Here is a 27,443-nt window from a genome sequence, read left to right on the forward strand (position 1 = left end):
CCTCTCCGGGCTGGGAAACGATTTTGTTGCCTCTCGGCTTGGATCACTGCTCTGGACAAACAGCCCTGGGAGGGGCAATGCTCAGAGCATCAGGCATTTTCTGCTCAGGGCACCTGCTCCCTCAGACCCATTTCTGAACTCAGGCCTGGGTGAGGCAGGGGTTCAGAATGGCTGGCTCCTGTTCACAATGCAGCCAGCTCGGTCCCAGCCCGGGAGACTCTGCTTTAGCAGAAAACAGAACCTGCGTCTGCAGCCCCAGACGGCTGCCCAGCAATCCTGGGTGCTCCGGGCCCAGAGCTCCCGGGTGGGGCTGTACAGGAGGCAAATATGCCCTGAGGTGCTGGGAGATTCCAACACGAGAGCCAAATTAGTCCATCTCCTTCCAAATCGTGACCCCCACGTGGATACACAGTGAGACCCCATCGGGAGGGCAGCAAGAAGGGTGAAGCCCGCTGGCTGCTGGAAGCCTGGATGGTGAAGTCAATCTCAGCTTCTCCAGCAGGGATGGGGGCTACCTGGAGAGCAGAGCAGCCCCCCCCAGGAGAAGCTGGGGACCCACGTCATCATCCGCAGGACTAGTTCCATGGACCATCAACTGAGGGGAGCTTAGCGACCATCTCCTCTAACCCTTCAATGTGCAAGCAAGGAAGTTAACTTAGATGGTGCATGTGTGTCTGAGGGGGAGCTGTTAGCAGAGTCTTGACCGAATCCTGGAGAACCCAGGGCTTTTCCTCACCCCGCAGAGGAGCATGGGAGGCCCGCGGTGGGCGGAGCCAGCTTTAAATGAGTTCCGTGTAATGAAAATTTTGCAATACTATGGGGGAAACCACCACCCTGAAATTCACAAAATAACAGGTGGATGTGAGGTATGCACACCTGACACGAGTTCTCTGAATAATGCTTGGGTGTAATAAGATGAAAAAAAAATCTGAAAATGAAAAGGTATAATGAGATATACACAACTGAAGGGAATTGTCTTAAACGGCTGATTGTAATGAGATGTACATAAATTGTAAGGCTTGTAATGAAAGGAAGAAAAAATTCTTGCCTGATAATACTGGGTGTAATGTCTACACCTGAAATAAGTCGTCTCACCGTGCTGAGTGTAATGAGATGCACATAATTTTAAAAAGTGTAATGAGATGAAAAATAAATCACACACTTGTCTTAAAATGAAAGATGTACAAAGATGCACACCTGAAGGGCATTGTCCTAAATGGGTTCGCTTTAATGAGATGCGTTTAATTTGCAAGGGGGCTAAATGAGATTGGCCCGGAGAGAGGCTGAGAAAAATAAAACTATAAGATATGTACACTTGAAAGCGGTATCATAAAATCTGCCTCATCTGTGGGATGGAAATAAAGATGGCAGAGTGGAAAAGCACAGGACACGGTGCAATCCGTCAGCTTTCTCTCTGCCAGTCCTCCACGACCCCTCTCCTATGATGCTTTGCAAAGTTGAAGTGTCCTCTCTCCCTTGTATGATACCAGGTACCTAGTAGGCACCTGCAAATCCCACTGGCTGAATGATGGGGTTGTAGTCTATATACGGAAAGGAAGTTAAAGGGAGCAGCTATAAACAAGTAACTTCTAAAAGGCAACATAAAACTACTTTCTTTTCTTTTCTTTTTTTTGAGAGGAGGGTGGGCGATGGGCAGAAGGAAGAGGCAGAGGGAGGAAGAGAGAATCTTAAGCAGGTTCCACGCCCGGCATGGAGCCCGTCGCAGGGCTGGATCTCATGACCCTGAGATCATGACCTGAGCCAAAGTGGAGAGTTTGACGCTTAACCAACTAAGCCACCCAGGAGCCCCCAAAACTACTTTCTGAGAACAATGTTTCCCAAAGTCCTCAGGCATCTTGCCTTGGAGTCTGGGAAAAAGTTGGTTAGGGGACTGAATCTGCATGTCTAACATGCAACCCTGGTAGGTTTTATGCCTCAGGGTTAGCATTTGCCTGCAGAGGGCGGGTAGGCAGGTAACAGGAGTGAAGATGTCTGATGCGGGACACAGGCACACTTGGCAATGAGAGGTAGGAGTATTTTCCCTTCCACAGACAGGTTCTCTTGGATTTTTTTTTCCCCCGAAGGCAGAACCTCTTGGACTGTTTTGTCTTCTCATGCTTGATGGAGCAGGGGGTAGAGAGAAATAGTTTCTTTCTTAAAAGCAAGAGTGTAGATATTGGAAGTAAAGTTAAAAAAAAAAAAAAGGAAAAAAATAAAAGGGAGTGGGGAGCATAACTAACCCACACGCCAACCAAACAGTGACAACCTCATAAAACCGTGGCAAGTGGGACTCAGTGTCCGTGTTGGGGAGACCGCATGCATAGGCAATGTTGTGATAGCCTGGAGAGCGCGTCCGAACGGAAGAGGTAGCAATGATTTTCTCCTGCCCTGCTGTGGCTGTGTAGTAATATAGGTCCCGAGTTGCAATTCTGTAGCTTTTAAATGTTGGTACAAAAAGCTTTAGAAACAATATTGGTGCAAACAAAACATGTCTGGGAGTTGAATTTGGCTCCAATGAACGCCACATTGGACCCGAGAATCTTGTTTGCAACTCTGAACGATCAAGTTTGAGCTCATCCCAGGATGAGGTCATATTTTAACCATTAGGGGGATGTTACCAGCACACATTCTTCAGTGTTCTACTAGGATGTGTGAACTCTCTGAAGACAAAAACTTTGTCTTTGCTGATCACAGTTGCAGCCTCTGTATTGGAAGTTGCCTGAGACAGAGTCGGTGCTCAGCAAATACACTTCAGATGAATGAGTGAGTGTGACCAAGCCATTGCCCTCACCTGGCCGTGTCCAAGGCAGCAGAGGGGTCTCTTGGTCGAGGCAGTGTAGCTCTGGCCATTGGCTCCCAGGAGCAGGAACCTTCCAGCCTGAAAGTTCTGCCCTGCTGGGATAGGGTTGGCGCCAGAAGTCGTCTGGTGCGGTTTCCAGGGTCCCGACACCAGCACCCAGCCTCATCCTGCATTGTCCCTTTTCTCTTACTTCCTCGGGGATTGTGGCATTGTGACACATCTTCTCCCTGGGTTGGATAGGGCTTGGTCATGGGTGGAGAGAGGGGGCACCAGCCGCATCTCAAATGATTTGGGAAACCCCTTTTCCAGTGGTCCCATGGTTGAAAAGCTGGCAGAACGACTGAGGAAGGGGTGGGGGAGGCTGCGGCAGGCTACTCTGTAGTTTCGTAGAATAGTGCTACGTACAATGTGTTCTGTGGATACCAGTAAAATTGGAATTGATATTACTTGGGGAAAAAAAGGCCAGTATGGAGAACGGGATAAACAAACAGGTTTCTTCCCGCAGGACTCCTCAGAGCCTTTATTATACTAATGTGCCTTATGAAACTCCACCAGCAAAATAGAATATACAGTTCATCCTAGATTAATTTGGCCGTAGATTTTTTTTTTTCTTTTTTTAATGGCATGTCTTTTTAACAGCGTCTTCCTTGGAAAACACTTCTTTGAAAGCCTGCTGGTTTCCCGGCTCTGGGAAGTGGGGCTCTACTGTATCATGGGCCTTGAGACTTTCTCACTGCCTAGAGGCAGGGTCTCTGCAGTCTCTCCGGGTAGGACCGGAGGTTTGGGCTCTCTGACAGCGGTGACCTAGGGATCAGGCATCAGGGCTGTGTGTAGGCCCATTTTGCCCATGTGAGCACTCCCTTCCCAGCCTTCAGCCTGACTGGAGGGTGTCCACATGTAAGTGCAGAGTCCCCAGGCTTCGTGAATGTGAGCAAGGAACACCCCCTCCTGCTCCAAAACCGATGCCCTGGACAACTCTGGGCTGAAATTAATAAGAAAGGTTGTACCTAAATTTCCACTTGTCCCCCTGGGAATACAGTGCTGAGCCCTGGGGTTCGGAGGGCAGGCTCGTCTCTGGACACAGCTCTACATTAAAAGCGGCAGACAGGACTTCCTCTCCTTCCTGATTCCTGGGCCCTGGGTGGACATAGGAGGGCTGGGGGAGGGGCAATGGTGCCACCAGCTTTGAGGATGAAAAACCCTTGGAGCCTAGGATGCAGCCTGGAGAAGCAAAGGCCTCTGAGGGAGGTAGAGTATGGTGCCACATTCTGAGCGTGCTGCTGCTATGGGGCAGAATTGCCAGGAGAGGGCAGTGCAGAGTGTCCTCCGGGCTCCTCCCCCTAATCTCTTTGTCTTTGAGCCAGACACGTATGCAGTGTGTGTGCCAAACGTGGCTGTCTTCCTGCCCAGACAGGTAAACTGAGGTCACTCAGAGAGCCTTCTACCTTGTTGCCTTCCATGGGTAGTCAGTTCAACAAGAGGTAGGCTGAGGCCTCCAAATTTTCTCCGGCCCAAGGTCCCACTAACCACTAACCACGGAAAAAGAATTGAGCACCAGAATGATGGTAGGTAATAAGATTTACTGAAAACTTCTCGGCCACATTCAGTACTGGTTTGGTGGATACATCGGAAGGAGGTTGCATAACATTAGGCGGTGGAGGGCTGGGAAGAGGACGTGTGGACGCGCGTGCAGGTGCGCCTGTGTGCGGTGGGTTGCTGTTCGAAGTGGAAGGAGAGAGAGTGTGTGTGTGTGAGAGAGAGAGACAGAGACAGAGAAATAGAGAGAACAAGAAAAATGAACCAGAAAAGGAAATGTATTTTATCCCACTGCACATTGCAAAAGTCTCACGCCAAAAAAGCTAGACTTTCCTCTACTTATGGCATCAAAAGGGAGTAAAAAATGATTGGATCACCCAGATTATAAATAAGGTTATTTGTTTCTCAAAAATCCCTATTAAAACATTAAATATCAGCTCTTTTGGGGGAGAAATACATTCATTTCAGGGAGACCTCAGGAGAGCGACCATCCTTTTGCTCCACCGCAACCAGGTGGGGGAGGGGGAGCCCCAGAAGGCCCTGAGGTTCCCCTCAGCTTGAGCCAGGTGGCCACTCGCATCCTGCCACTGAAGGAGATGGCCAATGCACGATTTACAAATGAAACTGCAAGTCCATTAAATTAAATCCAATGGAGAACACACGTGTGAGCAGTCCTGTCATTCACAGCCAAGGGTGGGAGGGGAGGAGGGGTGCCAATCATGGGGGCCTGGAAGTTGGGGTGGGAGGTGGGAGTCAGGGCAGGTGGTGGCAAGCCTCCTCCTCGAGGGAGCCCCAGTTCCTCCAGTGCTGTGTGTCGTGGTTCGGGGGAGATCATCGAGGAGTGTGGGGGTGGGGCGCCATTTCTCTGGGCCCTTGCCCACACTTTGGATACTGATGGGAAGAGGGATGTAGCACCTTCTCCAACCCCTGGCTTCCCACTGGACTGGATGCTTCTTTCCAATGTTTTCTTCTGCCTTCTCTGAAGGATAGAATGAAGAGAGAATGGGGGCTGCTCTGCCAGTCCAGGAGCAGGGGGACGGCCATGGGGGGCTGAGGGCCAGGACATCTGAGGAGCTCCATTTGAGGGCTGGAACATCTGGGATAAGACACCATTGTCCTGTTGCTACAGGAGCTGAGTTCTGTGACCACCTAGGGATGGCTGTGGTCCCCAAAGTCACCTTGATATGGCTCCTAGCTCAGGTTCTGCCATCTCCTTGGGTCCTGGAACCCACCCAGGGGAAGGGATTCCTCTTAACGCCCTACGATCCGAGCCTTGCCAGCTTACCATTCCTTTCCAGGGGAGAGAGAGAGAGAGAAGGTGGCTGTGGGGGCTCCTGCCCCCTCTTCCAAGTCCATGGTTGCTCGTGCCTGAGACAGGTCCTTGGAGGAATGAGCGACAGCCCTCGGGGGCCTGGGTCCCACTCCAATCTGCAAGATGTGATGCCTCAGGGCCTCCCTCTCTGCTACAGCCATTAGTGATGAGTCTAGGCTCTTGCCCTTGAATGTCTGTCGAGGAGCTGAGAACCTCATGGGGGTGGAACCCAGACCCCCTTGAATCTCCCTTTCCTCCTGAATCTGCCCCTGGCGAGGCTCACTCTGAACAGCACCGATCCGCCTCACAGTGCAGGGCTTGTAAACATCTCAAGTCCTTCAGTTTGGGCAGGGGCATGGGTGCCATCTGTCCTCAGGGATTCGTGAGTCCAACTCTCACTCCTGCCTTTCCGTGTAGGCTGCTTGGCCGGCCCCGCAAACGGAGTCCTCTGCAGGTCTAGGGAAGTGGGGCGGGGGCGCTCACGGAAGCCTGGGAGTTGGGAAGGAGCGGGGGTCTCCTCAGCATTTCTTCAAGCTACTGATTTGGGGAAGCTAGGGCCCAACTTCCTTGGTGCTGCCTGCCTGTGCCCCCCACCCCCCCACCCTGGAGCCTTCCTGACGACACTCCTGTCCTGCTCGGTGACCAGTGCCATCTGGGCTGCCAACTATTCCAGGGAGTCACTGTGTTCCAAGCCCAGGTCGCTGACATTTGTTGTCTGAAGCTCATCGGCCTCCTCCTCCAGCTCCTCCTCCTCCTCCTCTTCCATCTCATCCTCGTCCTCCTCTTCTGTCCCATCCAACGAGTCGTCGTGTGCGGCCATCATGGCCTGCTGCATGGCCATGGTGGCATTGTCTGAGGACAGGGACTGCAGGTTGTCCAAGCTGATGGAACCTACGCGAGAGAAGAAGGCAAGGGTCAGGCTCGGGAACCTCGGTGTCGGGTAGAGTGGCGGGGACTGGCTCATGGAGTGGTCGACAGTTCCCAGGTGTGAAGTCGCCCATCCACACGTTTGTCAGGCCCCCCGGCCCCTTCCCAAGAAGTGGTGCTCCCAGTTACCACCCCCGGGCAGCGTCTATGGGACGTTACATATTTGGACTTTCCAACAAATCTGTATGGTGGGAGTTATTGTCCCCATTCTAAAGAGGAAGAAACTGAGTCTCAGATGGTTAAGGCATCAGCTCAAGGTGACAGGCATGATGGAGTTGGGATTCTCCCCTTGGTCCATGTAGCTCAGAATGTGCTACAGCGGACACGGCAACTGCCCAGCACGGAGAAGCCGAACGCAGCCGCAGAGATGCACGCGGAGGTATGTACGTGCACACGCACACCTCCACTTCCCACACACAGCTGTCTTCACGTGCCAAGCTATAAAATGTCTGGCTCAGTGAATTATTCATTGTGCACCAGGCGACCGGCAATTAGGAAAGTGTATGTGGAGGGTGTGATGGAGAAGCTGGGAAAACAAAGCTCTTCCTGGCCTCCGTTCACAAGCCAGCTGCCTGCTTCGGTATTTATAGATGGCCCTGGCTCTGGGGGAGCTGGGCAGACCTGACGGGCGCGCCGGAACTTCGGGCGGGTGTGGGAGTGAGGAGGGGGCTCTGCTGAGCAGTCACTGACTCAGATGACCACGGACTCCCACTCGTCTTTGTGAGGTTGCTTTTGGGCTTGTGAAAATATATGCAAAAGCATCCCCTTCTTTCAGGCCCGCGCACATCCTTGGAAGGAGAACATGAGTGTGACCGAGCTGCCACTGCCACGTAGGCAGGTGGCTGCTCAGCCCTGGCGTCTTCGTGGGGCCTGTCCAGGAGGTCCTCCCACAGCGCCAGGCCACAGTTCCCCCGCGCCCCGTTCTTACCGTCGGGGTTTGTCCCCGGGGCGCCGCCCTGCTGTTGCAGCACGCCCGCAGCAATGGAGTTGGGCCAGAATCTTTGGGTGGGCCGGTGCTGCGACTTGATCTTCTTGGCTTTAGGGGCAGGGTCTGGGTTGCTGGCATCGAGCATGGGCTGCAGGATGCGCCTCCGGGCGTTGATGAACCTGCCCAGGGGTAAAGGTAGGGACCTGGTTAGTACCCCCCTGAGGCTGTGCGGTGTGTGTACACATGTGCAGGGAGTGAGAGCTGCTTCCAGACTCTCAGCAGCTGACCCACTGTACAGAACAGACTGGGGGCCCGTCTAGGGGGTGAAAGCCCAGCTGGGAGAAACGCCTGGAGCTTGGTTACCACAAAGCAGCAGGGGAGGGACGCATGAGGAGGGTCAGAAATCTTTACTCAGGACTCATCAGGATTGAACAGAGGAAGTAGGGACCCCTAAGAAGCACTGAACTCTGACTTCATTCCAGGGCCCAGGGCTCAGATCAGGGGCCCCAAATCTTGGGTCTACCCTCACCCAACCAGACCCTGCTCTCTGAGATTTCTGTGACAGCCCAGCCAGACACACAGAAGGGGAAAACATGCTGTGAAGTCAGAAGAGCCAACTCTCCCTCCTCCTTCCCACCCAGGCTTTGCAGAACATTGTAGTTCTTCTGTTCACTGAGGTGGTGGGTAGACCAGATGACCACCGGGGGCTCCTCCAGACCTTGGCAGTCTGCATTCCTGTGTGTGTCTGCCCTGCAGGTGGGGCCAGGCTTTTCATTCAGCCAGCTTCCAGTGATGTTCCTGACACAACCTCCCAGCAGAGGGCGCTAAGAAGCTGCAGATGAAGCTCTAGGAGGTTGGGTTGATTCTAGCTTTCTGTTTCTAGCCCAAAGGGGAAGACTGCTGTGGTAGAGGGGCTGGGCTAGGCTGTCTCTTTCCCCTGCTGGCCCTCGGATCTGAGAGCCTTTGGGGTGATAACTCACCAGTTATTTACTTGCAAGAGGGTGAGGTTTGTCTGGGCCGCAATCTGCCTCTTCTCATCCTCCGTGGGGTAGGGATGCTGAAATGAGAGGTGAAGGGCTAATGCAGGGTGGGCACATGGTGGCCTGGTCGCCCTAGAGACCATGTCTACATCACAGGCGCTATCCTAATCCAGGCAGCCCAGCGGTTTAGGAGCCTAACTCCGCGAAAGTACAATGTTTGTTTCCCAAAAGTAATGGAACTAGGGCCTGGGGGAGGCTGTCCCATGTCTGTGGCTCCACAGTCAAGAACACTGGGCCCCCCTCCAAGATGAGGGACAACATGGGTTTCCCAAGAGTCAGTAGAGCTCAATATTGATAGCTTCCAACGCACTTTCACATCCTTTGTCCTCCCAGCCAACCCCCAGCAGGCAGGTCAAGCATCGTTAGTATTAGGTTGACAATGGCCCCCAAAGCCTACAGGACTATCAGAAGGTGGTACATGGGGGTATCTAAACCAATTCAATTTAAATTGACTGAAATTTACTGAATATCTACTCTGTGCCCAGATTTATGCTGGCATCCCAGGAGACGAAGATGAATAGAACGGTAACTACTAGTTGTAGAATCCTCGGCAACCTAGGAGAGATTGTCATGCACTTAATTTCATTTAACAAAACACATTGCTCACATTTGATAAGGTAGGCAGGTTAAGTATTGTTATTCCCACTTTACAGCTGAAGAAACCGAGTAACTTCTCTGGTGTTCCCCCAGGGGCTGGCTCCAGCTTGGAACTCAGTTCTTGCCGTTTGTAAGACTGAGTCCGTGTCTTTGCGGGGGTGCGGGAGGAAGGGGTGTCCCAGGGCACTTCAGTCCCTGCACTGATGACAGCCTTGTCTCCCGCTCTTAGACTGTGCTTCATGAGGGCAGAGACCATGTCTTATTAATTCGTCTTATTAATGTATCCCCAGTGCCTTCCACATGCAAATGACATGCAAATGACTCCTGAATGAAAGAAAGCAGAAACAAAGCAAAGGTTGGGTAGTTTGGGTAATGGGCTCTAGAGAAGGTTAGAAGGAGAAATGGGTTGGCCAGAGTGTGGGGAAGGTTGCACAGGTCACATTAAGAATGGGAAAGTTTTGGGTGGTGGTGGAATAGGGGTTCTTTTGGGTCCCACTGGGTGGTGAGCTGCATGGTAACTGGGTCTCTGTGTCTTCTCCAGGTCCCTGCACCCACACCTCACACCCAGCAGGCATGTGGTGAAGAGGTGATGAGGGTCAGAGTGGGTGGGAGCCTTGCCTTGAAGCGAGGGGAGGTCTGTAGACTCCTAGGGCAGAGGGCCAAGCTGTCCAGCCTCCTCTAGCCAGGGATATTCCTCGTGACTGAGGGGGTGTTAGAAAGAGCTCCTTGGGCTTCCAAAGTCCCAGAGACTAGGACTCAGATTCTGGCTCGGTCATGATATGCTATGAGATCTCAGGCATGTCCCTTAGGCTTACATCATAAAGTTGCCCTAGTGATGAAATGAAATTGTACTCATAACGTGCTCACGAGGAGATGGCTCTTCGTGCTATTATTATGGGATGATGTGGGCAAGGTGCTTCAGGCTAAGGAACGAGCGTGAGAGCAACAGCCTTGGAAGTGTTCTCATTATCAGTGACAAAGGCAAGTAACCTCTGCAGCGGGCCCCAGCACCCCCTGACCGAAGCCGTTAGGATCATGTGTTGTTCTAATTCACACCTCTGACCCTGACCACCATGCCAGGGCAGCTGGGCCTTGTGATTCATACATTAAGATTCTAACAAGCAGGAAAACACATCAATGTCACGGGAGCCAATTTCTCCCTAACTGGAAAGGAACAGAGGGAGGCTGGGAAGCGGGATCGCAGGCCCCAAGGCGCAGAGGCACAGGGGCTATCTACTTCTGACACCTTCTGGGCAAGGGGTGGGGCCCAAGCCCTGTTTTCTGGCTCCATGGAGTTCCAATTTCCCTAGCTGTGAGGAGCCAGGCAGCCCCCCATCTATGGCCACTGGGTCCATGAACACAGCAAAAATATGGCAACCATCTGGCCTTCCTGGGCTGCACTGGGCCCTTTCGTGCCTTCTTGTCTTCACATCTGTCATTCCCTCTGCTGCAATGCTCTTTCCCCCACTTTCCCACTGTGTGTGTCTCTGAGCTTCTGGAAGACCTGCCACAGATCAAATCCTCTGTGAGCCATTTCCCAAGTTCTGGGGCAGAGTCCGTCACGGCTGTGTTTGAATAATGGCATTCAGCCCGCTATATGGTAAGAGGTCTCCCTACAAGACTGGGGAGTTGCTCTCAGGCGGGAACCCGGTCTTAGCAGACATAGGATCTCCAGTGCTCAGCCCAGGCAGAGTAGATGGTCGGTGTGTTGGGTATGGACCACGTGAGGGAACGGATACAAGCAGGAGACGGCCGCCTTGTTTCCCGAGCAGAGCACATGGCTCATCAGCTGACGGGGGAGGGGAAGAGGCTGCCTCCTGGCTGCTGGCAGGTGGAAGATTCGTGGCTATGACAGCTCACAGCTTAGAGAGAAGGCTGCAGACAAAGGGGGAAGAAACCCTCTTTAATGGGCAGTGTGTCTGTTCCCTTGGGTGGTAGAAAGTGCGCCGACTGGTCAGGGAGGACTTCCTGAGCGAGGTGGTACTTCAGCTGGCCTTCGAAGAATGGCCGGGCCGTCCCAGCAAAGGTGGGGATGGGCTTTCCAGGCAGGAGCATTGTGCCAAGACTTACGCTGAAGCCAACCAGACCACGTCTCTTCCACTCTTAAAGACCTTCAGGGAAGGAAATCCTTCAGCCTCCTCCAAGGAGGCTCCCGGTACAGCCCTCCCTTCTGAGTGGAGGGTATAAATTCAGAGGTTAACGGGCCCCCACTGGATGGAGAGTGTGGGAGGTGGGGTCGGGCAAGGCAGCTGGCTGTCCTCTTATGGAGAGAGTTATAAGCCTCTTCTCCTCCCACCGCCCAAACGCCACCACCCAACCCGCCTGCAACTGGCATCTTAGGAGGCACATGGTGGAGGCCGTGGGGGTGAGTGGCAGCTTTGGCCCGGCTCTGAGGACAGGTGTGTTGGCCAGAACATTCCTGGCACCACATCTGAGTGCTCCTAGGAGCAGTCGAGCTTGTACACGCCTCAGACCAGATGATTCCTGAGGACAGAGTCAAAATAGAGTCTGGCCCCTGGACAGACCTTGATTTGGTCAGTGCTCCTTTTAGCACAATTGGAAAGGCTCAGGGCCAAGGACGGGAGGAGGAATCAAGTGAGATCACGGTAAGCCATCAAGCCATAGTAGCCACTCTCTGGCCACTACTTGGAAGAGCTCCTCTGGAGTCAGGAGGGAAGCAGGCAGCCACTCTCTGGAAGCAGATAATCCTTCCAGAACAAGAGATATAGAATGAACCAGAAAATGACAGATCCTTCTCAGGACAGGCTTGGAGCCTTATATAACTATGCAGAGCTGCCTGGTGGTCAAGTACACGGCCTCAGGAGAGGTCAAGTCCTGCACACACACAGCCCCACCACTCACCAGCTCTGGGAGCTTGGCGATTTGTTGTTCTACATCTCCTATCCTCAGTTTCCTTGGCCTTAAAAGGGAAATAGCAGAACAGCACGTACCTCTTGGGCTTGGGGGCTGATCTAATGAGGTATGCAGGTAAAGTGTGTGTGCTTCACGAACTCCCTCTGGACAATGTAGCAAAGCCTCCCAGAGTAGATGACATCACAGACATCACAGAGCCAACTGTGCAGTCTCTAGAGAAGGGAACTGCAGCGTTTACACAGAGGAGGTGTTCCGTGATGGCCCAGCTGCCATCAGGAAGTTCCTCCGAAATCTGACCTAAACGCTTTCTGACACCTTGCTTTGTGGCTTCCTAGTTTAGGTCTCCCCTGCCCTAAACTGAAGCTGAAGACATCTTTCAGATGAAGGGTGAGTTCCACCTGGGGAGCTGGCTCTGGAAGAAGTGTGGCCAGGGCTGGTTCCTGGGTCCCCTGCTCCTTTCTTCACCCTGAGCCCACCTGAGACTATCCTTCCTCCTCCTGGTGCAGGCAGGTGACCACGAGGCTGGCCAGTCATGGAGGGATGGGGCACAGGGGAAGCAGAAGCCAGCTTTCCTTCCCCGGGCCCCCACTGCACTGGCGTCAAAGACAGCCCTCTTCCCTTCTCGCTCCTGACCAACTGTGGGCACGCACCCTGCAGCAGCCCCAACTCTGTGGGCCTGGCCTTGCTCTGGGGAGGTCAGACACCAACCCGATGGAGGCAGCTGGCATGGTGAGGAGTCCTGAAACAACCATTTTATCACATCTGAGATGCCATCGATGGCAGGGTGCACCCTGATTTCACAGATGGTAAATGGGGAAAAATGAGCCTTTTAGAGCAGAGAGAAACCCAGTAAATCACCAGAAGAACTCTTCTTTCTTATTATCATGCACCTCGTGCAGACCTTTCATTCTTTCATTGCTCCTTTTTACTCCCCTCCCCTTTACAATTGTACCTGCACAGAAAGGTCCAAAGAAAATATGTAGTTTTATCTATTATCTATTAATCACAAGTGGGACCACCATCCAGGTCAAAAAATAAGATACTACCAGCACCCAAAGCCCCCTTTGTGCCCCTTCTCAATCATTACCCTCAAAGATATCCTCCCCGAAAATAACCTGTTTTTTATGGAAATTACTTTCTTTCTTTTCTTTGTAGTTTTCCTATCTATGTTACATCCTTAAACAATATAGTTTACTTTTCCCTGGTGTTTGGACCCTATATAAATGGAATCCATTAGCACACAGGATTTCACTCTGAAGTATTGGTGTGAGACTAATCTACATTTGTTTGGTGTTTCTGTACTTATTCATTTTCATTTCTGCATAGTTTTCTATTGTAAAAAATTTACCGCCTTCCTATTTTTCACCCTCCTGCAATCTTGGAACTATTCTCCCTCCCTCTGTTCTCTATTTCAATCCATCCTTCATGCTGTAGCAAGCAAGACTGGTCCTTCCTAACCTGCCCCCAGTGCCTCGTGCCCACCGGGACACCTCTCCTATGAGCTGGAGTGCTTACCCCATAGGGTTCCATATGCTACATGGATGATTTGTTTAGCTGTCACCCAACCAGACATGCTGCATGTTTTTGAGAAAAAGGACCCCCACCTTTCTTTCCACCCCCACCTCATCAGTGCCAAAGAAAATGCCTGGTAATTGTTCAGTATATATTCAAGGAATGGATGATCACAGGTACCTAAGTGGGTAAGTGGTGGTTGTCACCATTCGCTGTGGGCCTTTGTGAGTGAAGATGAGTGGGACAGGGTGGGGAGCATCAGTGACTCAACTCCCTGGGATTCTACCTGGAATTAGGCTGCCCTACTTGCTAAAAGGGACTTTCCTGCAAGTGACTGTTCCATGCATGTTTGTGGGAAAGAGACTGGGGTACTTAGGGTTTATGGAGGCACACTGGGCAGCTTTCTAGAGGAGTCTTCAGGGCAGCACAGTAAGAAGGGGGGAAGAACATGAACTCCAGAGCCAGGCTGTCAGGCTTTGAATACTGGTCGCTCACCCTCTCAAGACTTTGAGCTCATTACTGGGGTTCATCTTCTGTAAAATGGGGAAAATAATTCCACCTACCCTGAGATGGTAATACGGTTTCAATGAGTTAATATCTGAAAGGTGCTTAGAACAGTGCCTGGCACTCTGTGTTTGTTCAATAAATCAATACATAAAATAAATCTGCTGCGTGGCACACGTGGCTCCCTCTCTGTGAAAGCCACAGGTTGTTTTTCTGACAGATGGCGAAAGCCCTCAGCAGTTCCTTCTGCGCACGGAGAGATGTGCTCCTTCTTTCAAATGGTTTTATTTCCTGGATTCTGGGTCTACTCCAGCTCTGTGTGCATATGATGGGGTGTTTTCCCCTAGTCTGGGTCTTAGGCTTCTTGGGGGGATGCTGGAAATTGTAAATCTCTGCTGGCCATTTTTCAGGTAGAATCTTTGGGAGCTGCAGGCGCCTGTGGAGTGTCCTGGGGCTCAGGGCAAGCTAATGGCCTCCCACAGCCCCTGTCTTCTCAGACCAGCTCTATCCAGCCTTGCAACTGATCAACCAATTGTCAACAAGGCCCCATCTTTGATGGAGACCACCAATCTCCCTCCTTCCCTGGGACTCTCTGCTGCTCAAGCAGTCAGTGTGGCCCACACCCTGGGACTACGGCTTCCAGCAGTCTCCATCTGTCCTGGGGAGTTTAGGGCAGCTTCCAGGGGTCTGTTCTCTCTTTGTCCCTGTAGTGAAGGGTGGGTGGAAGAAAACAGTTTCACATCACAGGCAGGAATCCAAGATCTCCTGTTTCTCTGGCACAGAAGGGAGAATGCAGCCAAGCCATGGTCAGCCTGACTTCCAGGTCCCGGTGTACCTTCCACCAAAGCTCTACAGGTACAGATGCCTGAGCAGCAGGGGAGAGACAACAGCTGTGGCATGGCACAGAGCCACACAGTTCCCCAGGCTCCAGGGAGGAGAAGAAGAGGAGAGGAGTATTTCACGCTCATGACCCTAGGAGGAAGGGGCTGTCTCTTTGGTCAGCGACCATCACGGGCCAGACAAGGCTACTGATAGTCAATCAGGAAAGAATTCTCATCCAGACAACTCGTTCTTCTCTTCCTACTCCATCCTAAATCCTAGACTCCCTGCCAGACCTGGCCCAGATCCCAGCTCCTCCATTAAACCCTAACTTTGTGCATCAGCATCCCGTGCAAGGATTCTTTAAGGCAAGACCTCAATCATGCCCAGAGCCCTGGAAGTCCCCGAGGCCAGCTTTCACACTGGGCTGGTGTCCTTGATACCAGCACTTTCACTGATGCCCCCAAACCAGTTACAGATGTGCAGAGACAGTGCCAGGGTGGTTCAGTGGGAGTCTGCCAGCTGGTCTCCAGCTGCAAGTGGTATGGTTGGTTTCTATCATTTTCTGGGCGTGCCATCCTGAAGAAGGTGCAGAAGCGTGGCACTGCGGGGCCAGTGTACCGCATGGCAGCCCTTTTGCTGATGGTTGGGAAAGTCTTTCTCCTGGACTCAAATCTTCCCCTTACTCAAACAGCCAGAGAGCCTAGACTGCCCTTCACACAGAAGTCGACAGCACTGCCTCTTACTTCATGACAAGAGTTCCAACCACTTACTGGATGCCAATTTTTGGCTAACTTTGATTTTTCTTTTAAAGATTTTATTTGTTTATCTGACACAGAGAGAGAGATCACAAGCAGGCAGAGAGGCAGGCAGAGAGGCAGGCAGAGAGAGAGAGAGAGATCACAAGCAGGCAGCAGAGACAGAGGAGGAAGCAGGCTCCCCTCCGAGCAGAGAGCCCGACATGGGCCTCGATCCCAGGACCCCGAGACCATGACCCAAGCCGAAGGCAGAGGCTTAACCCACTGAGCCACCCAGATGCCCTTGGCTAACTTTGAATACTTAACAATATTCACCGAGTACTCTGTCAAAATACCTCACTGAATTTTCCAGGCACCTACAAAACAAGCATCATTATTCACATTTTACACATGAGAAAACCAAGCCCAGAAGGGTTAAGGAACTGGCTCCAGGTTGTCTAAGCAGTGAGTGGCAGAGCCAAGACTCATACCCCCCGTATCTTTTTAACCAGGTCTGCTCCACCTCTGGGCTAGACCATCTGTCAGGCACTGCGCTTTTTAAAGTATTATTGATCATCTTTGCTATAGGTGGGTACCATTATCTCTACTTTATGAAGAGGAAATTAACATCAGAGATGCCAGTTGACCGGTTCAAGGTCATAAAGTAAAAAAAAAAAAAAAAAAAAAAATGGAGCTGGGATCAGTCTCAGGTCTGTCGGCCTCCAAAACCCTCGTTCCTTATACTATACCATGCTGGCCCTAGAGAAACAAATCTTTTCTACGGACCGAACATCCCCAGTCCCCTTAACCATTCATCATATGACCTGTTTCCCATTACGAGTCATTTGAACAGACATTTCCCTACTCTGACTGCTCTTCTCTGGACATGACTTCTCAAAGCACCTTTTGAAATGCGATGTTCAGTCCCAGACACGCTAGTCTGGATGTGTCTGACCAGCACGTGGAGGCAAACTTCTCTCACCTGTGCTACTTCCTCCATTCTTGGACCCCTTGAGCGTGTACGCCCCTGCTAATGCTGGATTAGAACATGGGCTGACCACTCCTGGTTTACGTGTGTAATTTGTTTCCCCAATTAAATTATCAGTCCCTCGAGTGCTGGAATCCTGTCATACCCACAACTTAGGTGTTAGTGGACAGATACAGCATTTGGGACTTAGATCCCATTTTCCCATAGAAACAAGTGATTTCTTTAATAGCTAGCTTTCCAGGCTAGCCCCCAGAGGCTGATTTAAAGATCTATGTTCTGGTGGAAAGGAGCTTATAGGACTCAGGGATAAAAAAACCGATCTTGCTCTAATTTCAGGGGGCGGTCTAGACTTGAGGAAATTCTGAGGTGGGAGAGCACAGACTTCGTCCTCTTGCCTTTTCCTGAGCCCTGCTGCCACTTCTCAGCACCTCTTCTCAGAGCCCCAGGGCCGTCATGTGACCCTGCAGTCAGCTTTCTGAATTTGAGGCCTCTGGCTGCTAGGACTTTAGGGTCAAATCTCTTAAAACTATATTCGTGATGATGTAGATAAAACTTTCATCAGAGTCTTAAAGGTCAGGGGCCTTGAAGAGGGGAAGAACAATTGCTAGAAACCTTTCCCCTGGCGCCCCATTCTGGTTTGCCTCTTCAAAATGCTGTGTTAAAAAATATTCTAATCTTCATTTGCTACCGCTAACAAGCACTGGCACTCTTCCCGTGAAGCTGATCTTAGCTGAGTGGGAGTAAAAAGTAAGCTTTGGAACTAATTCATACTAAGCTGTGAATGAAAGATGGCATCTCGGCCTTTCCATTGGCGTCTGTTTTTGACAGGGATTGGATACTTTGAAGTGGATCTCTGATGAGTGGAATTTCAGATCGTATGACAAAGTTGAAGGAAAAAGTAGCAGGCAAGATATTCTGGAACAAAAATGGTCTAAGTCTCTCTGAGCTATTTTTTTGCTTTTCAAGTTTTCTTACTTTTCGCCACAGATTCCCTAGAAGTGTCAAGATTTCTCTCAGCTTTTCCTGAGACAGGGTGGATTAGGGGGACTCCTGGAGTGAGACGAGAGGCATTTGCAACAGCAGCTGTGTTTGGATCAGGACAAAGTACTTTCACGCTCATCTCATTCCATCCTCACAACAGTGCTGTGGACTAGATATCGTGATTCCCATTTTAGAGCAGAGATGACTGAGATCTGATGAGACCCAGCAACGTGCCCCGGTCCCCTGGCTAGGTAAGAAGGTGTGCAACGCTCAAATCCAGGGCCTGCCTCCCTGTACCAGGCCCCTTCTGTAGAGCACCCACTGTAAGAGACATCACCATTTCTAAGCCAGCTGGAGATGGATCCCATAAGTGTGTCTCTGACAAGGATCGATGTGTACGTCTTTGGGGCTTAGTAGAATGCTAGGCACAGGGAAGGTGGCAAGCGGGACACACAGAGAGTGTTTGTTGAGTCACTGAAGATTTACACCAAGGCACAGAAGCAACCAGCTGGATTTCACGTCCACACACCCTCCTTGGCAGGGAGCCCACGGGCAGGGCACACGCTGTACCGGGTGTGTGGCAGCCTGTGTCCCCCAGCGGGGAGGAGCCCAGCATGTGAGGGTCCAGTGCCCTGGGTGAGAAGAGCTAGAAATCTGACAAAGATGCGCTCAGATCTGGACAGGCTCAGATCAGGTGGAGCGCAGGAATGTTCATAGGAGCGTTACTTGGAAGCCGAAAAGTAGAAAACAACCCAAACGTGCGCCCCAGATGATGAGTGGATAAACCAAGGGTGGTCTGTCCATGCAGTGGGATCCTGTTCTGCCACGAAGCAGAAGGAAGCACCGATGTATGTTACGACACAATGAACCTTGGAAGCCTCATGTGGAGTGAGAGGAGCCACTCACAGAGGACCACGTGTGATAAAATCCCATTCCTGTGAAAGATCTGAAATTGGCAAATCCGATGAGACCCAAAGTCGATTCCTGGTTTCTAGGGGCGGGGCAGTGATAGCTAATGGGTAACAGAATTTCTTCCAGTGATGAAAATATTCTGAAATTCAATGATAGGGATGGCTGCACAACGCTAAACATACGGAAAACCTTCTGACTTTAGTTACAAAGGGTGAATGGAGGTATGTGAATTCTAGTTCGATTAAAAAAAAGTCAAGAGAGGGAAGGCCCCTGGTACATTTTGGGCACTTGGCTTCTGTGACAGCCGCAGAGTTCATACGAGGGCCCTGGAAGCAGGCCCTCAGCTGCACATGGCCGGGTGGGAGAGCAGCCGCCTCGCACACAGGGTGGGGTGGGGTGGCAGCGAGCAGGGTCCAACAGTGACGCTGGCTGGGTGCCACCCCAGGACTGTGGATGTGAGCGTTGGAGAAGGGAGAGGGAATGAAGGGATGGTGAGGCTGCCTCAGTGAATCTGAAAACTAGCATGGCATGTAGCTCTCCTGCCCTTCTCCCAGGACAGGGCTCTGTGTCTCCACAGCCAGCCTCCACTGACAGCATCCGCTGAGAGCCAGGGGTCCCCTTTGCTTCACCTAGACTTTATGTGGGAGCCGAGAGATGATCTGGTTTCTTGGGTCAATGCGGAGGGACTATAGCCTCATGGGTGAGGAACTAGAGCCTAGAGGAGCCACAGACTTGGGTTCAAATCCCATGAGATGTTGGGGAACATGTTCCCTTCTTTGAGTCTAGTTTTGTTACTGGTAAAATGAGGATAGCAGGGCCCTGGGTGACTCAGTCTGTTAAGTGTCTGCCTTTGGCTCAGGTTATGATCCCAGAGTCCTGGGATTGAGTCCTACCCACACTGGGCTCCCTCCTCAGTGGGGAATCCGCTTCTCCCTCTACCCTTCCCCCTTGCTCATGATCTTTCTCTCTCTCTCTCAAATCAACAAATATAGCCAGCCCCCATGCTGGTTGGGTGGATTACATGAGATGATGCCCGAAGATGCTCAGCATGAATCGGGCCCGCCACAGTGGCTGATGAGGGCGTGGCTCCTTCGATGTGTGGGTGGGCCTGCTGGGGCTTGGTTTCCTCTTTGGGATCTCACCACATGCAGAGAATATTCTGTAATGTTGCTCCCGTGCTTTGGTGACAGTGGCACAGAGAACAGCCCTCTTCTGGGTGGAAACGAGAAGAATAACCAGCCAGGGGGAGGGGCGCTGGGGTCTGGAGCAGAGGGGCTGGGGGCAGAAGCTGGGCAGGAAGAGCAGTCCTCTCCCTCCATCCTCCGTGGACAGGACCCTCTGCTGGAGTTCCCCCCAGCCTGCATTTGCTGTGGAGTGATTGCTTCCAGCAGGAGACTGGCCTCTTTCAGCCAAAAGGCAACAGCAAAAAAATACCATGGGATTCTTCAGGGACCCCGTAGCAAGCAGCTAATGGATGAAACCTTCCTAACCTCGCTGTAGCCTAACAACAAAAAGGCTCTGGGGTTTAAGTCCCATCTCAGGAGCATTCTGTCATCAGAATCCATGTCTGTAGCTGCTAATGCCACACAACAGTGGAAATGACAAGAAGCCTCAGACACAGGACGAAAGGAATCAAAGAATACTAACCGGTCCCCGAGGGAAAGAAGACAACAGGAACGACTAGTATTCACTACAAAAGTTTGAATGAACAGTCTCTACCAGCTGAGACTATAGATTTACAATGCTTTCTGTTTCTTCCGCAAGCCATGGAAACTGCTGTTCACGTCGTCCCAGATGCTCGAGATAGACAGGCAACCGTGCAGAATGGTCCTTACACCATTTATCTGTGTATCAGGAAGTCGGCAGTGTTTGTATCCAGACTGGTTTATGCCAGTTACATGTGTTAGTGTAATGATGTAATTTAACTATTCTGTAAACCAATAAAATGTAAGTGCCACAAGAAAGTTATTCTTGCTAAGAAAACTAAGTGAAATGCTCTGGAAAGATTTGAGACTCTGACTTCCTTAACAATGCCATGTAGTGAGATCACTGGGACAAAGGTAAGCGGCTGGAATACATAACAAAAATCTAGAAAGATCCCCACAGCCAGATTACTTCCCAGACTTGAAATTTCTTATCCTATGTTAAATAAAGATGGAATTTATAGATGTTCTATTATAGGAGAGGTTTGTGCAAGTAAAAGGACAACCTCTCATCAGAAAAAGATCTTGGCCCTGTATCAAGACATTAGCGAATCAATATATACGTGTACCTTCTAAATTAAAATAAAATCTATCTTTATAAGGGCTTTTTCTTTCTTTAACCGACTTTTCCAATTGGCCAATCAACACGTGGGTTCTCCCCAGTGCATGGGATTGGATAGGAGAACATCCACTGGATAGTGAAATCTGTCCTTTTTCAAACATTTTCTACCCTTTCTCTCTAAAACTGAACAGCTACTTTATGCCCATACGGCATTACTGCAGAGTTAGAGTTCTTAAGAGCTGCAGTCTCAGAGTTGTTCCTCAAAGACACAGTGAAAGCAAGGTAGGGGAGGGGGCCTCGTGTAATCGAATATGTCTGGGGAAAGCTTCCAACCATGCCCCCTCCTGCGAATTCACAATGCCCCTAGTACACTAAGAATCCAGAACTGAGCTGAATTTTGTATAAGTCAGATTTTCCCAAGCTCTTTCACCCCATCTTGACAGCAACACCTATAACGTCCTATAAAGGTACACACTTTGGGAATCAAATCTTTAGGGCCCCCGTAAGAGGTATAACGTATGACTCCTATTCTGGAGCAATTTACAGTTGAGTCAGAGCTATGAGACATGTATGTTTAACACAGACATACATACGCAGATCAGGTAAGCAACAGTACCCGTCAGTATGTTTTTAGAATCAAATGATGGTAAAAATCAGTAGGTGTTCCAGATCAGAACAACAGATCGGGCATCCACCTCTAATCCTCACAACCTGTGTGCCTGATTCTTAAAAACTTGCTCTTAGTCCACGTTTCTAGACAGTTCAAAGAGGGTTCGCGTTTCTTACATGTGCCTGTGTACCAGGCTTCGCTCTTCATACAGTTTCTCTCATTTAATTTTTATAAGCGTGGGAAACGGGTATTATCTTTTTTCAAAGAAATCCACTCAGAGAGATTGCATGGCTGGTGGCGGGGCCTCAGTTTGTACTCCTGTCCATCTGGCTCCGACGCCTAGCTTCTTTTCGCTGTGCCCTTGTTACCCAGTCTTCAGAGCCTCTCCTGAGCTGGGGCTTGGGGGCCTGTGTGCCCACTGAGATCTGGGTAGCCAGACTGATCCATGGCCCAGGCTGGGCCTGCAGAGGATAGCTGTGCCAGGCTGTGTCCCTAGAGCCTAGACTTCTCCAGAGACCCTTCCTTCCCCAGTCCTCAAGTTCTGAGTTGTGATTTTTTTTAAAGGCCTGGGGGTCACTCCCTTGTGCTCTCATGATGGCCGCTGTGAGGAAGGCATTAAGTGGGGGAGGACTTTTGCCAATGTTAAGTGCTTTATTAATAGTATCCGCACTGAGTGCACTCTGAGCTGGAGAGGGTCCAGGCCTGGGAGGGTGTGAGCAGAAAGTCTTACTCATGCTTTTCAGCAAGCCCTCGCCATGGTTTCTGGTCCCTTTTGTAGAGATCATCTGGATCTTTCCTTCTCTGCTTTGTGCTCAGTGACTCCCTCCACCCGTCTTCTCCACCTCTACCTTCCTCTGCCATCCCTGGTCCAGGGGGTAGTGGCCATGAGTGGAAAGAAATGACCTTAAGCTATAGAGGGATGCTCAGCCGGAAGGGGGCAAGAGGGGAGCCTGTGAACTTTGAAGTCCAAGGTCAGAGGGGAGACAATTAGGAGGGGCTGATAAGATGACCCTCCAGTCTCAGGCTCAGACTTACATCGGGGGGAGATGCAAATAGGGAGAGGCAGGTAGCTGAGGCAGGAGTCCTGGCTCAGGTGATGGGGGTCAGTTCTGGGTGCTGGCCTGGGTGACTGGGCTAGTGTGTAGGGGAATTGGTCAGGCAGCCTCCTCTCCCTCCTAACCTTTGCTCTCCCTCAGAAGTGAGGTTGGGAGTGTGTTCACATCAGTCAAAAGTGCATGGGGTGGGTGAGGCAGGGCAGGAAGGATGGGGCACCAACATTTATTAAGCACCTCAATGTGCCAGGGCCTTGGCAATTACTGAATTGCTTCCTGGTTTTCTTCCCAAGACGTGAGTGTGTCCAGGTTTCAGAGTTAGAGGTAAAGTCTAGATTGGAGCTTAGGTTTGGCCGCCTGAGGACCCTGTGAGCTTTCTAGCACACCCCCGGTCTGGGGGTCACACATCACCACGCTGCGGTGTGTGCAGCCAGCTCTGGACCTATGGTGGGGGGCTGAGGGGAAGGGGGACATGGGGAGCAGAGCAGTGGCTGCCGCCATCTTGGGTGTGATGCACCAGTGCATGAGACAGATCCTTCCTCAGGGAGTCCCTCTTCCCAAGTAGCACAGACACCTGGCTTGCAGACCCACTGCAGCTCTCTGACAGTGTGGAAAACCACAACAGGCAGGAGGCCTGGCCATCCCTGCCCCCATCGTCAGCCACTGAGTCAGAGCTGCTCTCAAGAGGCCTGAGGATGGCGCTGGCCCTGGCTCCCGGGCTTCATCACTAGGCTCTGACCTCTTCCCCTCACCTTGACCCTAGGCCTTCCAGCCCCCTCTCTCAAAAGAGGTTCCTCCTTGTTCTCTAGGTGGTGCTCTCAAAGTGGCTTCCTCAGCAAGCCCTGGGGTGGCCCCAACACTCTAGAGCTGGGGGGATGGACATGTAGGGGGAGAGGCAGAGCCCCAGCCCCACATCGGTCACCACAGGACAGTTCTTACTATTCACTGGGTGAATAGAAGGCCTAGCGCTTCTGGGCCGGAGTCCCTAAGATGCCCGTATTGGAGAACCACAACCCAGGCTCAGGCTCCATGATGTCTAGAGGTACTCCCACTTCAAATAAAGGGCTGTTGATTGACCAAATGATTAATTTCCATGACCCGTTTGAATTCACTCCCCTCTGAAGAAAAGAGTTTCCCTTATGCCTGGTTCTATCTCAAGGCCAAGATAGTCTCCTGGTGTTTGTTTTTTATCTAACTTGGCACCTCCATGCCAGGCCAAGACCTCAAGACCTCGCAGACTGCTTGAAGCTTGCTGGTACTTCCAGAATCTACCTCCCAACCCTGGGCGCACAGAGGTGTGGGTGCGCGTTTGCGCGTGCGTGCGCGCACACACACACACGCATGCACGCACACCTTTCACAATCAGCCTAGACATGGCCATTGGCCTTCATTTGTTGCTGCAGCTCTTGGATGATGCTAGGGGATTATAGTTTTGAATTCATTCCTGACAATCAACCACAGTCCTGTCTGTCCAACTAACACTGCACACAGCATGTCACGGCTATTGTGTTAGTGCACACAGCAGGCTCTTAATCGACATTATGCTTAAACCCAAGGCTCTGTAGCCCTTTCACGGAGTGGCCAAAGAGGCTCATGAAAGCAGTCAGTTGTTCTGTACCAGAGCTGGGCTGGTTGTGTGAGGAAGGAGATTTCTCCCTGGGCTGCTCCTCTAGACCTGACGGTCGCAGCCACCGGCCCCCCCAGCATGGTGCCCCATGTGGCCACTCTGATCAGAGGGACAGGGAAAAGGGGACACACATCCGCTGCTACCCCCATGGTGAGGACTCCAGGGAACAGAAGAGCCTGGGCTGAGGATCCACATTTTCTTCCCCAGAAGGGCAGGAGAGCACGTGGCCACCTGTAGCAACTGCAGTCCTGGCACCCAGAATCTCACCCCATCCGTGAAACCCTTGCCCAGTCCGTAGCTCTCTTCAGAACATGTCTGTCCTCATTCCCTCACTTTATGTCACCTTCTTTGTGGCAGCAGCAAGCACCAGAGACAGCCTCCCAGCTTGAAGTCCCACTAAAGCCTCTCCTCTCTGCCTTGGCCTCTGGAAGATGAGATCCCTACCAGCAAGCCTCTCTCTGTAGATCCGGGGAGGACGGCAGAGTCCGGAACCTGGGGGGTTATTAGTACCCCGTGCTGCCATTCCACACCCCCAATCCACGCACACTCACCATGAGATGCTGGAAGAGCCAAGAACGCATTATATTGGTGGCATGCTTGGGCAAGACTCCTCGTTTGTTCTTGGACTTCTTATCCTCATTGTCCAGGAGGGAGGTGAGGTCAAGGTTAACCTTCAGGGCACGTGGAGAAAAAATCAGCATCAGCAGCCTGGCGGGCCAGCAGCTAGGGACCTGTTGCCATAGCGACGGCAGGCTCTCGCTGCCAACCCCCTTTCCCAACTCATTCTCAGGGCCCTGGGGAGGTCACCTTTCCTTTCACTCTGCACCAGCCCCTCAGAGAATGGGAGCCAGGGAGAAGGAGGAGGAAGAAGAGGGGTGGGGAGAAGGGGATGAGAGAGGACACAGAGGAAACAGGGACATGCAGAGGATAGAGGAGAGACAAATTTGCCAGAAACCATCCACTAGTTATTAGCATTTCTAGGTTACTTTACCGTTTGCAAAGCACCTTCCTCCCCATTACTGTGATTAGCACTCATAGCAGCCCTGGAAGCTGGTAGGGCTCTGTGCAAGTGGTGTTCATCCCCTCTCTGTGGGTAAGAACTCTGAGGCCCAGACAGGTCAGGAGACTTATCCAAGATGACAGAATTAATGTCACATCTCGGGCCTGACTTCAGATCCTCTTCCTCCCCCTGTGTGTGCACTCTATCCCACTGAGCTATGGAGTGGCTTGGGCTAGAAACCAGGGATTGGAGGTGCAGGATCCTTTGATGTAACCCCGAGGGGGAGGGAAATCCCAAGAGTTGATAAAGCCTTTCCCACACCCAGCTTCCCATCTGGAAACTGGGCGTGACGAAACCTCTTAGAGGAATAACGTGATTACGTGAGTCACTTGTGTAAAGGGCCTAGCAGGGAGCAAACAGTTATGATTGTTCCCCTCCCCCGCAACCAGTGCACATGAGCACACACCTGTGCACGCACACTCACCTGTGTGTTCTGGATCTGGATGGCTCCCTGGGGGATTGCTTGGGTGACCACCTGACCCTGGGAGGTTACCATGGTAACTGGCTGGTATAAGGCTCCACCTGAGGAGACAACCAGTTTTTGGGTCCCCTGCCATGGGGGTGGGTAGGAGTGAGGGCAAGCAGGATTTCCAACTCACTTGGCATTCCCACGTAAAGACCTTGGATTCTGGAGGCATTCAAGCCCCTGTTGGGGAGGGGTGAGTTGGGGTGGGAACAGGGTCCAGAGAACAGAGCCTCTGGTGGGAAGTGTTTGGGGGCAGGAACAACAGCTTTACTTGGTCTTTGAGGGGCTCATGAGACTTTGACCCAAATTTGTTTCAAAACATCACAATTAGGTCTTGGTGCTAGTCATCTATAAACTTACAGAACACTGTGGTCAAGAAATAGAGCTGGAATCCCCTTCTTGGGAGGGAGCAGCCCTCCCATTTCCTAAGATTGTTTGTATGGTACCCTGCCCCCCACCCCCTGGAATCCCCTTGGAGCCACCCCTTCTCCTCCCAGGAGTGTTCCCCACAATCCCTTGCACCGACCTGACACCACTTGTGAGTTGACGGTTGTCATGGCGATGTTGCCCTGCTGGAGCGCTGAGGCTGGGACCACAATCCCCTGGGGGTTATTGGAGACTCCAGACATGGAATTGGGGGAATTCTGCAGGAGGTCCTGGCAGTAAGGGAGGCGTGGTTTGTGACAATGTCACTCAATGCCTAGAAGCCACAGCCCCAAATTCCTCCTCTCCCTTTCTCTCTTCTTGTCTTCCCTCCTCCCTTTTTCCTGCTCCTCCCAGGGCCCAAATCTGAAAGGCAATTCTCAAAGCCCTCTAGAAGCAGTGAATAAAAAGGCTCAATATTGAAAACCAACCTATCTACCAACCAACTTACTAACCAACCAGCCAACCTACAATGTTTATCCACTTAGCTATTCTGTTCTTCTGAAGCCTGAGACACAAATCATCTCATAAACCAGTGGTGCCCACTTTGGCTTTGCTTTGGCATTTCCCATACCGATGCCTGGGTTCTAAACCCAGAGGCTGTAATTCACTTGGTTGGGGGTGTGTCTGGGCCTTTGGTGTTTTACAAGCTCCCTAAGTGGTTCTAACATGTGCCCCAGGCTGAGAACCAGGCTTTTTCTGTCTAGCACATCTTCACCCTCTGTCTCCAGACACCTTCCCAGATACCCTCTCCCCCCGAGAAACTTACCTCCTCACGTACCTATATCACATTATTTATTACACCCAGCTCCAAGGACAAATGGCTTCCAACATTTTATCTTTGTATCCTGAGCACCTAACTCAGGTGCCTGGCACACAGCGGGCTCTAAAATTGTTGTTCAATAATAATAATAGAGAAACAGCCGCCCTTGCCTCTTTAAAACAACCTGCCTTTAGGGCATGTCATTAGGAGCCTCGACCTCAAGCCACCCTTCAGCACATTTCATTGATTCCTTCCTCTTCCCCAGGCTGCCAGCCCAGAATCCCACTGCAGACAGAGGCCCCATTTTGCCCCACGCTGTCAACCTGCCAGGCCCCATTTTTGCCAGGAAAACAATCCTTGCTGTTTGTTTTTGCAGCCGCCAAAGCAGATAAGAAGAACATTTATTCCTGGCACTCTGGTCACCTCATCATTGCCATGTCACAGCTGGGCCAGGAAGGGCTTGGACCTGATGCTGAGGGACTCCGCATGCCATGCTCGAGGGGAGGGAGCTTGGCCACAGCCTCCAGGAAGCAGCAATAAACCCTCCCTGCCTGGGGGCTGCGTGCTTGCTGGACGGGGAGAATTTGTGGGGAAGGAAATGGGTGTGTGAGAGGAGGTTGGGGTCTCTAGGTTTTCTTTCGAGAAAGCAAGAAAGGTGGCCAGTGAGGTACCATGGAAGGAGACCTGCCTGGGTCTCTGGGCTCCTCTGA

At 51.5% G+C, this 27,443-nt stretch overlaps 1 protein-coding gene across 7 annotated transcripts in view; it reads right to left on the bottom strand.

Annotated features, from left to right (window-relative positions):
* Positions 1-4,360: 4,360 nt before the first annotated feature.
* The window catches only part of PKNOX2 (PBX/knotted 1 homeobox 2), a 307,718-nt gene continuing 284,635 nt past the window's right edge, over positions 4,361-27,443 (bottom strand). For all 7 annotated transcript variants that reach the window (XM_046016851.1, XM_046016855.1, XM_046016857.1 and 4 more), the window contains 6 exons: positions 26,074-26,203; positions 25,506-25,603; positions 24,573-24,692; positions 8,484-8,560; positions 7,504-7,682; positions 4,361-6,539 (listed from right to left, as the gene is read on the bottom strand). In XM_046016851.1, coding sequence (XP_045872807.1) covers positions 6,313-6,539; positions 7,504-7,682; positions 8,484-8,560; positions 24,573-24,692; positions 25,506-25,603; positions 26,074-26,203 — 831 coding nt within the window. In that variant the 3' untranslated portion in view covers positions 4,361-6,312. The remainder of the gene's footprint in view (positions 6,540-7,503; positions 7,683-8,483; positions 8,561-24,572; positions 24,693-25,505; positions 25,604-26,073; positions 26,204-27,443) is intronic.

This window comes from Meles meles, chromosome 8 (genome assembly GCF_922984935.1).
Source record: "Meles meles chromosome 8, mMelMel3.1 paternal haplotype, whole genome shotgun sequence".
NCBI classification, from domain to species: Eukaryota; Metazoa; Chordata; class Mammalia; order Carnivora; family Mustelidae; genus Meles; species Meles meles.